The sequence below is a fragment of the Oreochromis aureus genome, linkage group 20 (genome assembly GCF_013358895.1).
Source record: "Oreochromis aureus strain Israel breed Guangdong linkage group 20, ZZ_aureus, whole genome shotgun sequence".
Taxonomy (NCBI): Eukaryota; Metazoa; Chordata; class Actinopteri; order Cichliformes; family Cichlidae; genus Oreochromis; species Oreochromis aureus.
This window is the reverse complement of record NC_052961.1, coordinates 15,193,682-15,211,479: the sequence shown is the minus strand read 5'-3', so window position 1 is coordinate 15,211,479 and position 17,798 is coordinate 15,193,682. Positions and strand designations below refer to the sequence as shown.

Here is a 17,798-nt window from a genome sequence, read left to right as displayed (position 1 = left end):
TAACCCTCACGTACCTTTTTGCCAAATTTTAGAGTTTTTTTAGGCTTTTGTTTTACGTTTTAATTTTTAAATATACCTGGTGAACAAAAATGAAGACGTAATTTGCCTGTTATCTTAAACGAAACTTTATTTCACTGGATGGTTTTGACACGTTCCTATTTCTTACATGTAGAGTGAAACTAGAATGGTTTTAAGATACATAAACACAAAGCTAGAATTACACCAACCATTGTTTATCTCCATTTCGTCACTGCTTTTTTTTCTAGTTTTTTTAATAGCTAATCTAAATTTTCACAACCACGTGTGTGCACTGGGTAATAAGACTGTTACAGAAGCAAATTTTAGCCATTAAGACTTGTCAGTAAAAACAAAGCAAGTAGATACCTGATATACAGACAGGCTTCGTTCCACATTCACTAACTGCATTTTCATCAAGCATAATAATAAACTGACATGAATTTTTTTCCCCAACAAATTATATCAATTCATTGGCGCACTGCCAGAGTAAACAGACTGTCAGCTATAATGTGGAATGGTGTCTTCAACTACAAGAGTGTGGAATGTAGTGGTGATAACATGGTATTGTGACACTGAGTTTCTTTCCAAAAGTCATGAAATGGCCTTCTGAACCCTTTTAAGGAGACCTGATTTTCAATAATCCGTTAACATCAGCTACCTTTAAACAGCAGATTGATGAACCTGGGCGAAGACTAATGAATATTTAACTATTTCCTTTTAATAAATGGTTCAACTCTTTCTCTGTGAGATTTCATCAACAAGCAGATGCTGCTGTCTAAATGGGGGAGAAAAAAAAAAAGCTGCAAGAGAAAGCCAGGCACAAAAACATTTTTTGGAGAAAACAACCGCTTTAAGAGGAATATTTTGCAAGCAGGGTTGATACAGTGTGGTAAGACATTTTCAATTAACATCAATAAAAGGTTACTGTAGGTTTTACATACAGATGATAGTCAATCTTGCAAAATACATGGAACCACATTTACGCACATACAATTTCCATTGTACTGAGGTCAAGCAGCACCTGAACAGTGAGTAAAACTACAATGACAACCCATACCTAGTTCAAAAAGAAAAAAAAAAAAAAAAGCACTGCCTTTCCAAAAAGCCTAATAATGTGGAATGTCTTAAATTGAACATGACAAATTTAAGGGGTCCCTCAGAGCTTAAACTGTGAAATTTGTGAACATGATCAAGGAGCATTACACCAAAATGTCAGTGTCACAATACAGCCTGCCTCCTTTCTGTATGAGCCCACAGCAGAATTGCAGTTAGTTGAATACAGGATTGTATGTCTGAGAATTTGAACAAAAAACGTTTTTTGGGAGGGGGGCTTGTGAAGCAAATGGAATGCCTACCATCACAGTGTTTGGTGGAAATCAACTGCCAGTTTAATTACCATACAATAAAACCTGTAAATATCACAAGGAATCACAAATAATAAACGTAACAAAAAGAAAAAATAAAAATAAATGGGGGGGATGAAAAATGCACAACTAGCAGGGGACCAAGGACTTTGGAAGGACGATTAGATTTCACAATATCCCCCCTCCCCACCCCAGACCATACGCACAACCTCTCACATCCACTCACGCTTGCGACACGCAGACTTACACAAAGCCGACAAAGAATCAAAACAAAACAAAAAACAGCAATGTGAACTTGCTAATCAACATATTTTCCACAGAGTGACTGAATCTGCTAACAACTGAAAAAATTACCCTGTCACCTCACAGTGAACTGAGAGGGGTAAACTAGTTGGTCGGAAGCAATTCAGGCTGCTTGTCATACAGAAGTGGGAGGGGCTGATGGAGTGGAGGGGGATGTATATAAGCTGTCTGTGTTTAAGATAAAGAGTGTAGGTGGATTAACAGTGCAATTCCATTAGTTTTCCCCTCCTTCGGTCTCTCCCTCATCTGCCGTGTTTTCTGATGTCCACAGCTGGAAACACAGAGGACAAATGTTAGAGTGCCTTGTGACAAATACGCCCGCATCAATCTGAAACCAAACAGTGTAACTTAAAACTCACAGTCAGGTTGTCCCTTAGTAGTTGCATGATCAGGGTACTGTCTTTGTAGGAATCCTCGTTCAAAGTGTCAAGTTCAGCGATGGCTTCATCAAATGCCTGAAAAGAGTCATTTGTTGCGATTTACACCATAAGTAAGTAATAAATTAAATATGCACCAAAAGCATATATTTTAGCTTTTTTTCCTCCCCATTTTCCCCTCAATTCATTTGTTAAAAAGCTCCAAGACATTTTAAAGCTATGCATGTAAGCCAGAGTACATACTGTTTTAGCCAGGGTACAGGCCTTGTCCGGGTTGTTTAGGATTTCATAATAGAAGACTGAGAAGTTGAGGGCCAGGCCAAGCCTAATGGGGTGTGTTGGCTGCATCTCACTCTTGCTAATGTCAAAAGCTTCCTGGTACGCCTTCTGGGAATTATCCACTGTAGCTGTAAAAGCATAAGGAAAAAGACAAATAAATAAAACTATAATGAACCAATTTTCAGCAACTTAAAAGCAGAAAAATTAGACTATGAATAATCTCAAACTGTATTGTAATATTAATTAATGTGGCAAAATTTTCTTATTCCACATGGTGTTATCTCTGCATTTACTGTAGACCTGCCACAAAATTTTCTGGCCTTTTCAGCTCGTCTTCAAGTATGTCAGGTTCAACTACATAGGTTTGTTATTTGAAGGGTTTGTTATTGCTAAAAACTGCACTCAGCTGTTGCTGAACAAAGCTGTTGACAAAATAATTTAAAAAAAAAAATAAAAAAATCAGATGAAAAGCATCATGATTCTGCTCTTTTAAATCAACTTGGCGATATCAGATTACACGTTACTGATTAACTTCAAGTTACTTTCTCCACTCTTTAAAAGGACACTGCAGTAAAACACAAAGTTATGATGCAAATTATGTTTTCACTTACTCTTCTTATTATCCCCAGACGCAACCTCAGACAGGTATCTATAATAGTCGCCTTTCATTTTCAGATAGAACACCTTGCTTTCAGGATTAGATGCTTTGGCAATGAGAAATTTGTCCAGTAGCTCCTGAAAACAGCAGTAAAGGTTTGTTCAGATTCACAATAACACGTACCACTTTCATTAGAATCTAAATTGGGACTGAATAATGAGAAATCCTTACAAGCACATCGTTGCAGATTTCTTGCAGCTCAGCTTCTATCTTCTCCCGGTATTCACGTGCCATCTCCTGTTTTTTGTCATTGCCCTCAGTCTTCTGCTCAATGCTGGAGATAACGCGCCAGGATGAGCGGCGCGCTCCTACGACATTCTTGTAGGCAACAGAGAGAAGGTTACGCTCCTCATTTGACAGCTCAGAGTCTTGCTCCGTCACTGCTTTCATGGCTGAAGCCATGTCATCATAGCGCTCAGCCTGCTCAGCAAGCTTGGCCTTCTGTACCAGGTCGCTCTTATCCATTTTCTAGACTGGGGAAAACAAGACAATATTAGAAACAGCTACAGTTGCAATTCAACCACCAAAACACAAGGAAGAATGCTTCAGACACATTTGCCATTCACACCTGTGTGGTGCGTGCGTTATCTTAGTTCACACGAACTAGCTTCACCTTGCCTTGGCACACCTGGTCTTTTAACCAGTGAAAACACTTAATTCAATGACAATTCACAGGATATGCTTTGTGAACTGGGCCCTTTGGCAAGTGGGTCAACCACACTCATCTCTTGCTATGGTTAGCCGCTAGCCAAGTTATTAGCAAACCCTGCTTCGCCCTTATCGTCCCAACCCAATTTCATATTCACGAGTTGAATCAGAACTCTTCGCACATCTAAATATCTCAAACCGTGTATAATTATTTGCTCCGCTGCCTTTTTGGCTCGCTTGACGTTCTTTCGACCGACACTTGCTGTACCAGCGGAAGCCTTCCCGGGTCAGGTTTAATGCCCTCCCACAATGTTGCTAGCAAGGCTAGCGAGGACAGTAGATTTTCTAAATCGCGGCTAAATTGGCTTAACAAATGCGACAGTACATATTGGAAGACTTCATATTTTTCGTTCATATTTATAGCCGCTAAACTATCGTATGCGCGATAACCAAAGTAGGAAAAAACGAATGTAGTAGCTAACAGTTCGCTAGCATCGCCGCTAACAGTCACGGCTAGGCCAGCGAAAGCAACCGCCGATTTTCATGTAAAAATACGCGGTTTGGGTGTTGGCAGTTAATATTTGTCATTTTAAGTAGTTATTATGAAGGGGAATACTGAACTGCACCGTATTACTTTCGCTTTGATTTCGTTTTGAGTAGCTGTAGCAGGGCCCGCCCTGGCTGCCGAGCCTGTCAGAACAAAGTGTCACGGAATCTCACCGTCCGCTAGCAAGCTAGCAGCTAGCGCTAGCTTAGCCTTTCACCAAACGAGCTAGCCGTTATGTTTCGCTTCTCAGCGGGATTCGAACGAACACGATAGAACAGGCTTTCGAACAACGAGCTACCAATGAAAACCTGGTGTTAACATGCGATATTCATACATTCGAGGTTATTGCACTTACGATTGCGGTGACTTTTAATCCTACTGTTTTTTCTTCTTCTCGCTCGCTCTGTGGACGATTCAGCCTCCGTCCTCCGTCTCACTCAGCGTATCGTTCAGGGCAGTACCACTTCCGCTACACGGGCACTTCTGTTTCCTCTTTTCTCACCGCACATCTGCCTTACGTAATGCAGCCGCTGCTCACACGGTAAAGACAAGCAGTGGAACCAAGCGTATTTCTTTTATCCAGAATTAATTCAACTGTTGCATACTCTTGCATTACATTGCTACAGTATTGACACATATATGCATTCAGCTTATATATGTATACAAGCTAAATGTATATGTGAAGGTCGCCAACTGGATGAGTTTGTGATTTAGTACTCAGCCAAAATAAACATTATCCACACGACGGGGGACCTCTTTACCATTTAAATAGGTTACAAGACCATAGACATGTATGATCAGATAATTGGAGGCTCATGTGGGTTTAAATTAAAACAAAGAAACCAAATAATACTTTCCATATTGATGATCAAAGGTCAAGGTCAGCGTTTTTCTCAAGGGCACTTGAGCGAGTCAAGATTTTAATGAGTGCAGGCGCTTGCTTGAACCTGATAACCAAACTGAGGACTGACAGCAGGTTAATAACAGCAGATATAAACATAAATGTAAATTTTCTATATATGTAAAAAAAAAAAAAAATATTGTGCAATATTAGCAACACTGATTTGGTATCACCACCTTTATTCTGCAACACAGTGTGAACTCTCTTTGAAAAGCTTTCTTTAAGTAGTTTTCAGGAATAGTTTTACAGGCTTCTTGATGGACATTCAGAGCTCTTCTTTGGATGCTGACGGCCTCATCCTCCATTCTGTCCAGGTGATCCCACACTGCTTCAGTAATGTTGATGAAAACAATAATGTTTTCATCTTCTACATATTTTTAAACCAATTATAAGTGTTAATAAAGTCAATGTCAACACAACAGCATAACCAGTCTTTTTATTTTCACGGCAAAATAGTATTTATTATTCTTAGTTGCACTCCTGTTTCCTCTATTTGCTCACACTCCACCTTCAGTGGCTCTGTGTGTACATCTCCACCCTTCTTAAGTCATATAAGATCATTTTTGTCCCAACTCCAGTAGAAACTGAGGTCAGGCTGTGTTGCATAAGTGCACTTAAAAATGCAATTTTAGTAATACTTTTTCTATTAAATCATTATGCAGATAATTGCATCTCTAACATGTTTTTTTTCTATTAACTGATGTTCTGATTACTAAATTGTTAAGGCCTGTCACCCCATTGTGTACCTGTGTGTGTGTGTGTGTGTGTGTGTGTGTGTGTGTGTGTGTGTGTGTGTGTGTGTGTGTATCTACAGCAATCTCATTTTACGTGTCAAATTAAAATTTGCAAATCTTTGCTCAATGAAAAAAAAGGAATGAATTAATCCCATTTTTTCTAATCATTATAAAGCAAGAGCAACAGCAAGTGTCAAGGTTTAAGCTCACATGGGGCTATGTCATATGTGTTTTAAAGCTCTGCAAATAATTAAAACAATTGTCTTTTGTAAATGCTCAAAACAAAATAATTAATAAAACCATTCAAATCAGTAGAGCAACATGAGTAAAAGCAAATATCAAAACTTAGTTTTATTAAAAAAACAAAGAATTAATCGTTTTCTGGGGGGGGGGGCAGAGAGTAGGTTCTGATTTGAAGAACCTGGCTGTTCATGGTTTTAGGAGGACTGATCTGCTGTATGCTTTATTTGGACCTTAGAATAATGTGGAGAGTCTGATCTATTGGAAGTTAGTAAATGATGGAACAATAACTATCAAACTATGTGAAAGGGTGAGACTGTAGTTAAGGCAAGCTGTTGTGATCAAACAATCAATAGAACTGACCGGGACACGTTTTAGTGGACAGGCACAGGACAATAACCTCAACCATAGCAGTTATTCAGAAAGAGAGTCACTTCTGATAAAGAAGCAGTCCAAATGGATGGAAAACAATCCAAGTAAAAAGATACTCAACAGTTTGCTCTCTCTGCTTCACTGCTGGTAAATCAATCAGTTTTTCAAATTTAATACCTTCATCCAGTACCAAGCTGTTCCCCCAGTAACAGCAGTGACACCAACAGAATTTAACTGTTTCATGCATTGGGTTTACTCAATGGTTTTCTTATGATCCAAAGTTTTCATCACTTACATCCCCATCGAGCTTAAATGCTCATCTGTTGGACAGAAATAAGGCGACACAATCTTAAAGAGTGACCCGGACCAGTCGATGTGACACAAACACAGCATGTAGTGAGTTAAAACTAGTTTCCTTTTCTTACTCAGCAGTATGCTGGCAGCTTAATAAAAGTGGATGGAAAATTTTCCTTCTCAGATGTACACCAGATCTCAGCCTAGCAGACAGCTCTGTCCTCCTCTCTCCAGCCACTGAGGCACAATGATACCATTAAGGATTTTAATTTTCACATATGTAATGCTCCCATGGATAGTGTCTTCTGCAGCAAAGGGTGAATACATGGAAGCAAGAACACCTGCAGTAAGAAAGCTTTGGGGGGAGGTTCAAAACTATCTTCAAGGACGATATGCACAAAAGTGAGAGCTGACTGAGAGGATTTCTTCTTTTTGCAGAAAGCTACGGTACGTGCGTCGGACTATGGCGTCCTGCAAGACACAGATACTGATGGTGGAGTACCTTCAAAAGCAGAAGGTAAGGTTTATTAAAACAAATAAATAGTTTTCCACAACTCTTTCAAAGCTGATTATGCAACACTTGCAAAGGCATTCTTCCACATTTTCGTGAATGCAGCTAAAGCTCATGTTACGTAATAATGGGACCGATCAAGTGTCCTCGGCTAAACTAGGTGCAGTGCATTTTCAGCTGCACAGTCACACTGCAAAGTGACAAATGCATCTTTAAAAAAACAACAAATTAGACAATGACGAAAAGAAATTATTAAAAACAAATGAACATGATTAGAAACCTAATGAGAATTATTAAAAAAAAATGCATACACAACTGTTTCTAGTTTAGTTGCAGCTAATTAAAGGACCTGTGTGTTCTCCACATTTATTTTTGTTTTGCTGGATCTTTGTTTTTTTTCTTTTGTTTTGAGAAGCGTATTTTCTCTGTGGTGAGATATGTAAATTATGCCGTATGATGAAAAGATGTGTGATCATTTCAGTTTTGCCAACATGTCTACTGTGCGTTTGTCTGAGTGGATCAGTTTACTGCGAGGACGTGTCCCCTGACATGTCAGCCGTGCCAACGCTGCCAAAGGAAACGGCGTATCTCTATGCTCGCTTCAACAAAATCACAAAAATACACAGGGAAGACTTTGCAGACACGGGTAAAACAATACTAATAATTTTTAAAATCCTTTGAAGTATTCTTCTCTTCAGTGAATGCCATTTTTAAGTTTTTACTTCCATTATTTGCATTTTTCAGCTACTTTAAGAAGAATCGACTTGTCTGGGAATCTCATCTCTGAGATAGAAGACGGATCTTTCTCCAAACTTCCCAATCTTGAGGAGCTCAAACTTGCAGAAAACAGATTGACCAAACTTCCCATGCTGCCATCCAAGCTAGTAACTTTTAATGCCAATTTCAACAGGCTTAAAACCCAGGGTGTAAAGGCAAATGCTTTTAAAGTAAGTTGGCAAGTGAATGCATCATGTTAAACCCCTGCAGAAATCATCATCGCCTGTTAAATAGTGGCCTTGTGTTGTTGCAGAAACTCACGAGACTGGCATACCTTTACCTTGGAGACAATGAACTGACAGCCGTCCCCCATCTTCCAGAGTCTCTTTACGTTGTTCATCTGCATGTAAGTTCATCTGTTATTTATTTTGAAAAAACGAACAAAAAAACTCTGCAGAAGAAATGAAATTTGTTTTCTGTCTAGAAGTTGTAGCCAAGGTTGTGTTCTTGAATTGATCTCCTGCAGAACAACAACATCTCAACAATAACAGATGAGACATTCTGCAAAGGAAACACAAGCCACTACATTCGGACCAACATGTACGAGGTGAGACTGGATGGGAACCCCCTGAAGCTGTCGGAGCACCCTAACAGCTTCATCTGTCTGCAGTCTCTCCCTATTGGCCGGTACAAGTGAAACACAAAAAGAAACTGAGGCAGACTTTGTGAATCAGTTCTAGAGCCCGACCAATATAGGATTTTTAAAACCGATACCAATATTTGGATATTTAAAAATCTGATATATCGGCCGATATTTTTTTTCCTTTTGGGCAGACAAAACAAAGATTTCCCTGGCATTTCTTATATCTAGTTATTCATGAGTCCGTACTAAGGTAATGTGACAAAGTTGTGGATTTACACTTTGCCCAACTCCATTCAAATCAGCTGGCTGTTGTGTTCATCGCATTTCGAACATATGCTGCCAACAGGAAAGTTGCGGTGTGTCCTCTGATGGCCAAGCTATGCAACATCATAATGCCTCTTCTTTACTTGTTAATGAAATCGTTATGGACGTATCTGCAGATAGCCAATATCGGCTGATAATATCGGCTGGCCGATATATCGGTCGGGCTCTAGTGAGTTCTTGGTAAAGTGAAGGAGAGTGGGATTAAGATGCACAGTTAGTGCACTGAAAAAAATAGAAATAATGAAAAATAAAGTTCTTAAGTGACATTTTTATAGTGATATATATATATATATATATATATCACACAGTTGAAAACTTACATAATTAGAAATCTTTTATAACAAAAAGATTTGATCGACAAATGAAACAGTGTGTTTTTTGTTTAAAAGCAATATCCAAAATAAAAACACCTTTAGTCATTTTTTTAGTTGGTACATGGCAAAGATGGTTTCTCTTTTTTAATTTTTTTATATGAGGCATTACAATGATGAGATCTCAATATGGTTTTCACAAGCAAATAATGCCTTTGTCAATATTATTTTCATCTTTCTGAAACTGATGCTTCTACCCTGTTGCTTTATACTGCAGTGCTGCAAATGAAGACTATACAAATAATAAAACCTGCATGTTGGAAGTCATTGCACCATCAGCTTTTCACTCGTTTCTTTAGCAGCATTCATAATTGCATGGGTGTCCCACAGTGTCTTTAGATGACGTGTCAAGTCCTCATTTAATCCAATCATCATCTTTCACTTGGCTGGAGACTGATTGAGAACTATCAATCCATCTGCTATCTTCCGCTGGTACTCTCGTTCTGACTGTTTTCTTCTGTAGACATCATCTGGAAAGAAAACAGATTCAAAAGACTGAAATGTGGCTCCAGTAAAAACTGCACAGAGAAAGCATTCTGGATACTTGACACTGATGTCTAACTGAAAATGTGCCAACTATCAGTTTATGTGTCACGGTAAGAAACACACTGGTTTATGCTACTAAACTGTCAGTGTCAAAGTGAGCATGCACAGCAGATATTTTGGCTTGCTGAAGAAGGAAAGAAAAACACATGTAACCACATAACATTAATAATGAGTGCATACCACTCAGGTGGGGCAGTTCCAGGGTTCTGGATTTTAAAAAATCCCCGCAAAAAAGAAAACCCCAACCTTTTTTTTTGCTGCTGGATAATAAAAACAGACATTTTCACTTGCAGAGGCAGGGGGAAAAAAGTTGGTGTTTCTTTTTTCCCTCTGCTACTGCAAGTGAAAATGTCTGTTTTTATTATCCAGCAGAATTTCTAGGCAATCTGGGCAATATCTAATATCTATAACAAAATGACTGCCAAGCTGACAAACGGCACAGGGAATAGTTTTTTTCTCCTCAGTAGAGAAAAACACTTCTTTTGTCCCCAAATGGCCTCTCAATATCACAGGATAATATGTGCAGGGTGGATTTTTTTTTTCTAAACACAAGAGGATTTAAGCCCTTTTTAGTTCTGACAGCACATCTGGAATAATGAGAAATGGGTTTAGTGAGAGTAAAACCACACTGGAGTCCTTTTTCTTTTCAGTCTTTGAGTGACCCCGCTCACTCCATCTCTAGCATTGTGACAAATGCTCCCTGCTTTCATGCATTCATTGGATGGTTCATTTTCTTCAGCTAGAAAATAGTTTCCCCCTATAACTAACTAACCTACGTAACTCTACCTGGACATATTATAAATTAAATGTTAGCAAAAAAAAAAACAAAACAAAAAAAACCAGTTTGCACCATTAGATCATAACATTTTTGCACTCACCCAGATATTTACTGACAACTTCCATGTTTTGTGTATATATCAATAACACAGCAACATGTGCATCAGCATTTTTTCAGTCTTTGAGTGGTATTTAGCCTGTTTTTCCAACTTGAGTGGGTGTTCGTATAAATTTTTCCAGGTGGAAACTTGTTTTTCCAGTGATTCTGACACCACATGTATACTCCTTCGTTCTTTCAAGTGCATTTGTTAGTTAACCACTGTACTCAAGTACTTAACTAGACCACTTACAACATTACTACATTTCAAAGGGACACACAGAGTATTACATGTATTTGATGGATGGTTACTAGTTACTTAAAGATTAATATTTCACAAACAAAGTTATTTATTTAAAAAAAAAGAAGTTTATATACTAAGTGGTTTTAAATAGCTCCCAGATATAACATTACAACACTGCTTCTACATTAATAACTTATGGTTACAATAATTACTGGAGCCTGTCCTAGTTGTCATAAGGCACGAGGCGGAGTACACCCTGGACAGGTCGCCAATCTATTGCAGATTAACATATACAGACAGACAACTGTTAACACCTACAGCTAATGTAGAATCACCATTTAACCTAACACACGTGTCTTTGGACTGCGGGAGGAAGCTGAGGTACACACAGGGAAGTACCTCACAAGCTCCGAAATGTGAGGATTTCTTGTTTATATGATTGTAAACATAAAGGTTCCAATCAACCGGCCAACTGGGGCCTTTCAGTGTGGAGTCTGCAGTGTGGTGCCTGTGTGTTTACTCTGACCTCCTCCCACACTCCAAAGACATTCACATTAGGTTAACTGGTGGTTGTGTGAATGTGAGCCACTCTGTCTCCGTGTCTGTAAGCCCTGCAAAAGACTGGCAACCTGGATGGATTTGGCCCAGTAGGATTCCCTGGTAGAAGATGGGCCTCGCATCAAAATATAGGTCAAATGGCCTAATTTGGTTTGAGTAGCCATCTATCCAACAAGGTGAGCAAACCCTTTTAAAGTTTGCTTAAAAAACACTTAATCTTTAGTGAATTAACAGAAAACTGATTGCAGATGCCGGTTTCTATTATTCTATGTCACAGACATTAAATTGGTGCCATTTGTTCTACGACATAGTTATCCCCAGTAATTTGGGATAATTATTCCATAATATTGGTGTTCAAACTTGTTGTGTATGTTTTTCAGCTCTGAGAATGTAATGTTGGCCTCTTCTCCTCCTTCTGAATTCATGAAAGCTCAAAAATGCCTCCCATTGGGAGGACCTACAGACTCGCAGTTTTCATACTGTTAACATATAATAACATTGATAAAAATCATCTGATTCTGATGGGATCACATGGGAACTCTTCTCTGATTAGCCTGCTTTTAGACTGCTTTTAGACCCGTTTGAAAAGGTCGAAAAAGTGTTGGTACACACTGTAGGTACCTACAACTATCTACAGTAACTACTGACTGTAGTCACCCTCTCTGTGTGTCAGATCACTATAAACTCGAGGTAAACACGTGTATGAGACCACTGACCACAAGCATTGGAGTAGTTTCCCAAACCGGTAGCTAACACATAACCAAAATTTAAAGCTCTAGAAAGAAGAGCACACTGGCGCCTTTTATTTGTCCTTTAACATTTGCTAGGTCAGCTAACACAGCTAGCCTAACTTATTAAAACTAGCTAACTTATCTATTAAATAGATACTCAACGTGTCGGTTAGACTAGCTGAGTGAACCCATGGCTTACACTTACAGAAAGTCTCTTGTCCTATCCTCACGTTGATCATGATCCACTCCATGATTCCTCCGATACAGAAGAAGATTGGAAGGAACCTGTACGCACCGAGGCGACGTTTCCCCGGGACAATGTTCAATAAGTCTTTTATGGTTTTACTCCTGTGAAACATCCCGACACAAAAACTGTGTCCCAACAAACAGTTCCACGGCGCCCCAGAGAAACTCTGAAGGTGAACTGCTAAGGAACAGCGTGGGTAAGTAAGAGCAGCACGTCCTTAGCAAATGTTATGAGAGCAACGGACGTGCTAAGTCGGGTGCGTTCGTTTTGTGAACTGGCTTAAACAAAACGGGCGGAACGCTCAAGGATCTACAGACTAACTGAGAGCAGCTCGAGGATTTGTAAGAAAACCAACGCACCCAAGAAGAGTCGTAACATCCGGGTGGTATCGGTGTATGTCAAGTGGCGATATTCTGCTCCTTTATGCATAACATGACAGAAAAATACACAATGGGTGTAATATCTAACTATATATTATTGTTTACGTTGCTTTTTACGCATTCCCTGAAACTTTTGGAAACGACCTCCGATTCATACCTGAGAATGAAAATGGACTATTTTTTGTTTGTTTGATGTTGAATCTGAATAAATACAGGGCAGGAAAGGAATCAGTCTTGTATTTGTAGCAAAGAAAAGCTGCAGTTACGCCTGTACAAAATTACATGGCCTTTTTGTACTAAAGCTTTTGGTCTCACAAACATTGAGAATTAATGCCAAATATTCAGCTGTTTGTTAATGGCAAAAAGCCCCCCAAACACATCCATCTCTATCCAGGCACTGCTACAGTCTCTATTTTCATTCACGTCTTTCACTTTTTTGGATTTGAAGTCTATAGCTAAGGGGACTGAGGACGGCTGAGTATTATAGAGGTTCAGCAAAATTAAGACTATAAGGGGAGAGGCGCACGCTACGACACACATTTAGTTAATAAAATATTAAAACCTCTTTTTTTAAAAATCTGTGTATAGGCTACACATTTTTACAATTGACACCATGATAAATTAAAAATATTATGTAAAAAAACTGTTCTTTTCTACAAATGTTCATTGACACTCTATGATACCATACACTTACATCATCCCATCTGTGCTTTACCAGATGGGATGATGATTATTATTACTACTACAACAGTATCACTTGTTATTTATTCTCTTATCACTTGTCATGAACACTGTGTCCTTTTCTGCCTGTTTGCACTAATGCACATACTGACAGTTCTAATCTGTATCTTGTTTTTTTTTTTACTGCAAGTCTGCACACATTGTTTCTGTTTCTCCTCCTGTTTCTATTCCTATTGCATTGAGGATGCAAAAGGCACAAGCACTTCCCTTCAGGTTAATGAAGTTCTCATTGTATATTCATAGTAATCTAGTTTTTGGTCAAAACCACAGGGAGGCCAGTGGAGAGAAGTAAAAACAACAACAACAATAAAATGCCACCTGGTGTAGGCAAAAAATAAAATAAACATAAAACTTAATTTTATGATTATATCTCCTTATATTTTGGACCTGAAAATGTACATTAGACTGGTGAGAAAGACCTTGTTTTTCATGTTTTTAAGGAAATTGTACACTGTAAACCCAAAGAAATCAGCAGAATTTAAAAGTTGAAACTTATCACACCTCCAATATTTTGATTACATTTGACTAAAAAAAAGTAAAATGTTTAATAATTAAATTAAAAAATATTTAGCAAATCAACCCAAGTGACAAAAAGAGAGGGATGGTTTGGATATGTGCAGAGGTGGGATAGTGGATACAGTGGACAAAGGATCTTGAAGATTGAGTTCTAAGGCAGGAGAAAAGAAAGAGCAAAGCAAAAAATTAAGAACACGTGGGCAAATGCTAGAATTCAAAATCTCAGTTTGATGTTAACGATAAAGCTCTGTCATTTGTGAATTTTAAAAATTTCAGCCAAAACTTACCTGTATCGTATTTGGAAAAAAAATCATCGGTCGAATAAGACTGCTGTCAAGTTTGGCGTAGAATATGTTGAGCATGCTCTGTTTGAACCTCTTTGAAGGTGGATCACTGAGTGCATTGAAAAAAAAGAAATGCATATAACTAAAAAACAAAAATAATTTGTTAAACCTTGCATAATGTTAGTGCAGGAAGAGCAACTGATAAAAGACAGACATTTTACTTTTACTCCAGTATCTTTTCTCAGAATCTAAACCAGTCCAGCTGTTATATCACACTAAAGAGTAATGTCGTTTATGTTTGGGGTCAAATCAACCCCAGTAATCAAACCCTTCCAAAGAGGTCTGCCATATAATTTAAATAAATTAGTAAAATTAAATTATATTTTTTTAAGTAGCAGGTACTTGTGAAATTGTTACATTACTTAATTTAAATACTTTGAGTATTTGGTTTTACAATCTACATAAAAAGAATATACAATTAAATCAAGATGGCTTGTTTTGTGAAGAAAATCAGTTTTTAAAAATATTTTTGCGAAACTATTGCACCTAATGTTAAATATAAACACGTTTTATTATTCAGATCAATCATTGTGTTTCATAGATGTTCTATTTCCTCCAAATAACAGCTATAGTGACCTTGTACACGACTGCACGGAGCCTTGATGTTAGAACTGACAAATTACATCAGATCTAAACAGTTAGAGTTAAAATGAGAAACTATGCAAATTTAATGAACTGAAATACACAGATGGGTTTATTTTGGCTGCGATGGCTGGAAACATTACTGGTGATATGAACAATAACAGTATGGTGTATTTTAAACGGCACACAGGAGATATGTACAATATACATACACAAAACAGTCAGACACATGCAACAACTACTGGGGGCTTCAGAAATAGTACCATACAAGGGGCTAGACCTAAGAGACTAATTTCAAGATCTACTAGAAACTGACCAGGAAGCTACTGAGCTAAGTAATTATTCATATTATTAGTATTATAAAAAGTATACTCCTGACATCTTACAAAAACATTTAGTGCTGTGTCTGGAGTCAATAATAATTTTAAATTGTGACCACATTACCTTCTACAGTTCTATTTTTTTTTTTTTTTTTTTTTAACAAATTGTGGCTTAACTTTGTATGAATGCATTTTTTTTTACTATTAAAGTACTCAGCGTAGGCAGACTCAAATCATACCTTCTTTATGACCTCATTTCTAAAGACTTTTTTTTTTTTTTTTTTAAGCCACCGTTATTCCTATAATAATTTACCCACATTATTTTAGTATAGGGACGATTCAATGTCCCTATATGTATAAAATTCCATGTTTCTATGGTACGCCTTGCACTCTAATAAACTTGTGTAGGGGTAGCACAGGTAAAGTTGTAGCCCCGAACAGGTGAATAAATCCAAATTCACATCTTCTTTGATTTTTGCTTTCTAGATTTTCCTTTTTTAAAATCATGTTTTGCGTAACATAAAAGACAAATCCAGCAGTAGTGACCCCTACAACAACTGTGCTACGTAAACTCAGTCTTCAACTTTATGAGCAGGTCTGCAGAAAGTCCAGTGATGCTCCACCGTGTTCTCATTGGCACGCTCACTCATGTGATGCACGCGTGTGTTCCGAATGGTGAAGCCCTGTTTCATTATGTAGTCCATCAGGTGAACCCTTAGGGACACCTCTTGGTGATAGTCACATGGTCCGAAGGTGAATGACACTTGGCAGTCTCTGGTGTCCATCATGTGTTTGTTCCACTTGGTGAAGTTGTTAGAAATGCCTTCTAGCAGGGCATGAACCTTAGTAGTTATGGTTAGCTGCGTGATGATAACAGCAACAGGGTTTGAGTACTTTGACAGTTTCCGAGTGCTGGAGAGCTCCACGACCTGCTCAAAGATGTCAGGAGGGTACAGCGGCTTTGGATCGTTAAGGCACTGGATCAAAGGTTCGATCTGGTAGAAGTCCGCCTCTTTCCTCAGGAGGTCCGTCTCTGTGAAGTCCACAGGAAGGGTAAGCTCAGATGTCCGCAGGAAGTTCAGGATGTACCGGAAAAGTGTTCCATCCCGGTCGATGAAGTAATTCCCTTGGGAATCGCGAGTTGTAGGGAAATCTCCTCGGAACATGGCTCCCAGCATGGAGTCTGGATAGCGCTGCAGCGTGGATAAACTGGTGGTGTATAGGTGGCCTCCCACGTTCAAGGTAACAGGAGTAGTCATCTAAAAGAAAAGAAAAACCTGTCACCCTCATGCTATTGGAACTATATATATATATATATATATATATATATAAAAAAAAAAACTTTACAATGAAAAAAATATGGTAAAACATAATCAGTGGACACAATACAAGTCATTGAATCTAAAGCCAAAAAAAAAAATCAAAAACCTTTTAAACATCAATCAGCAAAAAGGTCTCAGCATTGTAACTGATTAATGCAGGATTTGCTACCTTGTATTAGACTAAACTAGTTTTAGCTAAAGTGGCAACAGAGCAAATTTATTATGTGATTAATTTCATTGTCAGACACATGTCAGGTTTCTTAGGTGTCTCTTACCCTATGGCCCCAGTCTCCATTATCCATTTGTAGAAGAATAGCAGCTTGGTCAGAACCAAAATAGAGAGGGAACGAATGAGGATCGGCTCACTTTGATTTCACCTGTGAGAAAACAGTGATATTAACATGAGCTGTTAATATCTTCATATGCAGAACAAGACGGACACAGTCATGTACGCTAGGTTAAATGAGGTTTTTCAGTACAGACTTAAGCATCTGTGTGCATGCCTTGATTTATTTGAGTAAGGGTAAGCGTAAATAAACAGAGTGTGCTAAAGATTTGAGTGGTGTTATTTTCAATGTGACTTTACCCTCTTACTGTGAAGTCAGCAGCCTGGGATGTTAGTAGATGTTGGGACTCTTGTGATAAGATTTTATTAAATTTGCATTCAGGAACAGGTGGAGCTGAAGCTCTGAACCTTAATCCCAAAGCCAACATGGGAGTGAAGTGCTTTGTGTGCTCAGCACAAGTCTGAATTTCTAAGTATGGATTTTATTTAATTTAAAGAAAATAATCTCAAAAGCCACTTTAGATAAACACAAGATTACAGGCTTTTGTTTTAGCCTCCACAGTTACTCGTGATAGTTGATATACCTTACTAATCTGGCTGTTCTTTTGGAAATTCTGACATTCTTTTTTACATAGTTCTCCAGCTGTACCCAATCAAGGGTCAAGAATAACAGAAAAGGGAATATATGAATTCCTTTTTGAATATATGAATGCGCTATCAAAACAGTAATGTCCTTAAACCATCATTAAAGTAACATGATCAACTGGGGATTAAAGAAATACAAATGATAATAACAGATTCATTGA

General features: G+C 38.1%; 4 protein-coding genes across 6 annotated transcripts; 1 reads left to right on the top strand and 3 right to left on the bottom strand.

Annotated features, from left to right (window-relative positions):
• Positions 1-109: 109 nt before the first annotated feature.
• LOC116324798 (14-3-3 protein beta/alpha-like) lies at positions 110-4,706 on the bottom strand. Its single transcript, XM_031745548.2, has 6 exons — positions 4,550-4,706; positions 3,171-3,472; positions 2,953-3,076; positions 2,306-2,469; positions 2,045-2,140; positions 110-1,956 (listed from the first exon to the last, which is right to left on the bottom strand). Exons 2-6 carry the CDS (start codon positions 3,462-3,464, stop codon positions 1,900-1,902), a joined length of 735 nt encoding a protein of 244 aa, XP_031601408.1. The 5' UTR covers positions 3,465-3,472; positions 4,550-4,706; the 3' UTR covers positions 110-1,899.
• Positions 4,707-5,308: 602 nt separating this feature from the next.
• Positions 5,309-9,573, top strand: ognb (osteoglycin, paralog b). 2 transcript variants are annotated; one of them, XM_039603966.1, is made up of 6 exons: positions 5,309-5,409; positions 7,174-7,252; positions 7,728-7,892; positions 7,991-8,193; positions 8,277-8,369; positions 8,490-9,573. In XM_039603966.1, exons 1-6 carry the CDS (start codon positions 5,353-5,355, stop codon positions 8,658-8,660), a joined length of 768 nt encoding a protein of 255 aa, XP_039459900.1. In that variant the 5' UTR covers positions 5,309-5,352; the 3' UTR covers positions 8,661-9,573. The 2 variants fall into 2 exon arrangements, with proteins under 2 accessions (XP_039459900.1, XP_031601379.1); XM_031745519.2 differs by lacking the exon at positions 5,309-5,409 and adding an exon at positions 6,925-7,081.
• Positions 9,350-12,760, bottom strand: LOC116324773 (small integral membrane protein 4). Its single transcript, XM_031745503.2, has 2 exons — positions 12,460-12,760; positions 9,350-9,771 (listed from the first exon to the last, which is right to left on the bottom strand). Exons 1-2 carry the CDS (start codon positions 12,611-12,613, stop codon positions 9,680-9,682), a joined length of 246 nt encoding a protein of 81 aa, XP_031601363.1. The 5' UTR covers positions 12,614-12,760; the 3' UTR covers positions 9,350-9,679.
• A 2,388-nt stretch (positions 12,761-15,148) lies between these two features.
• Positions 15,149-17,788, bottom strand: kctd6b (potassium channel tetramerization domain containing 6b). 2 transcript variants are annotated; one of them, XM_039603938.1, is made up of 3 exons: positions 17,293-17,788; positions 16,982-17,083; positions 15,149-16,643 (listed from the first exon to the last, which is right to left on the bottom strand). In XM_039603938.1, the coding sequence occupies exons 2-3, from the start codon at positions 17,006-17,008 to the stop codon at positions 15,957-15,959; spliced, it is 714 nt and encodes a 237-aa protein (XP_039459872.1). In that variant the 5' UTR covers positions 17,009-17,083; positions 17,293-17,788; the 3' UTR covers positions 15,149-15,956. The 2 variants fall into 2 exon arrangements, with proteins under 2 accessions (XP_039459872.1, XP_031601342.1); XM_031745482.2 differs by lacking the exon at positions 17,293-17,788 and having other exon boundaries at positions 16,982-17,234.
• Between the last annotated feature and the right edge of the window lie 10 nt (positions 17,789-17,798).

Bases quoted from the DNA above. Each gene is read 5' to 3' on its own strand.
- LOC116324798 (XM_031745548.2), bottom strand. From the start codon at position 3,464: ATGGATAAGAGCGACCTGGTACAGAAGGCCAAGCTTGCTGAGCAGGCT. The intron at 2,470-2,952 runs GTAAGTGAAAAC...ATGCTTTTACAG, and splicing joins GTCTGGGGATAATAAGAAGA to CTACAGTGGATAATTCCCAG. The intron at 1,957-2,044 runs GTGAGTTTTAAG...CTGTGTTTCCAG, and splicing joins TACTAAGGGACAACCTGACT to CTGTGGACATCAGAAAACAC.
- ognb (XM_031745519.2), top strand. From the start codon at position 6,983: ATGATACCATTAAGGATTTTAATTTTCACATATGTAATGCTCCCATGG. The intron at 7,082-7,173 runs GTAAGAAAGCTT...TTCTTTTTGCAG, and splicing joins TGGAAGCAAGAACACCTGCA to AAAGCTACGGTACGTGCGTC. The intron at 7,893-7,990 runs GTAAAACAATAC...TGCATTTTTCAG, and splicing joins GGAAGACTTTGCAGACACGG to CTACTTTAAGAAGAATCGAC.
- LOC116324773 (XM_031745503.2), bottom strand. From the start codon at position 12,613: ATGTTTCACAGGAGTAAAACCATAAAAGACTTATTGAACATTGTCCCG. The intron at 9,772-12,459 runs GTAAGTGTAAGC...TTTTCTTTCCAG, and splicing joins GATAGGACAAGAGACTTTCT to ATGATGTCTACAGAAGAAAA.
- kctd6b (XM_039603938.1), bottom strand. From the start codon at position 17,008: ATGGATAATGGAGACTGGGGCCATAGG. The intron at 16,644-16,981 runs GTAAGAGACACC...CTTTTCTTTTAG, and splicing joins ATGGAGACTGGGGCCATAGG to ATGACTACTCCTGTTACCTT.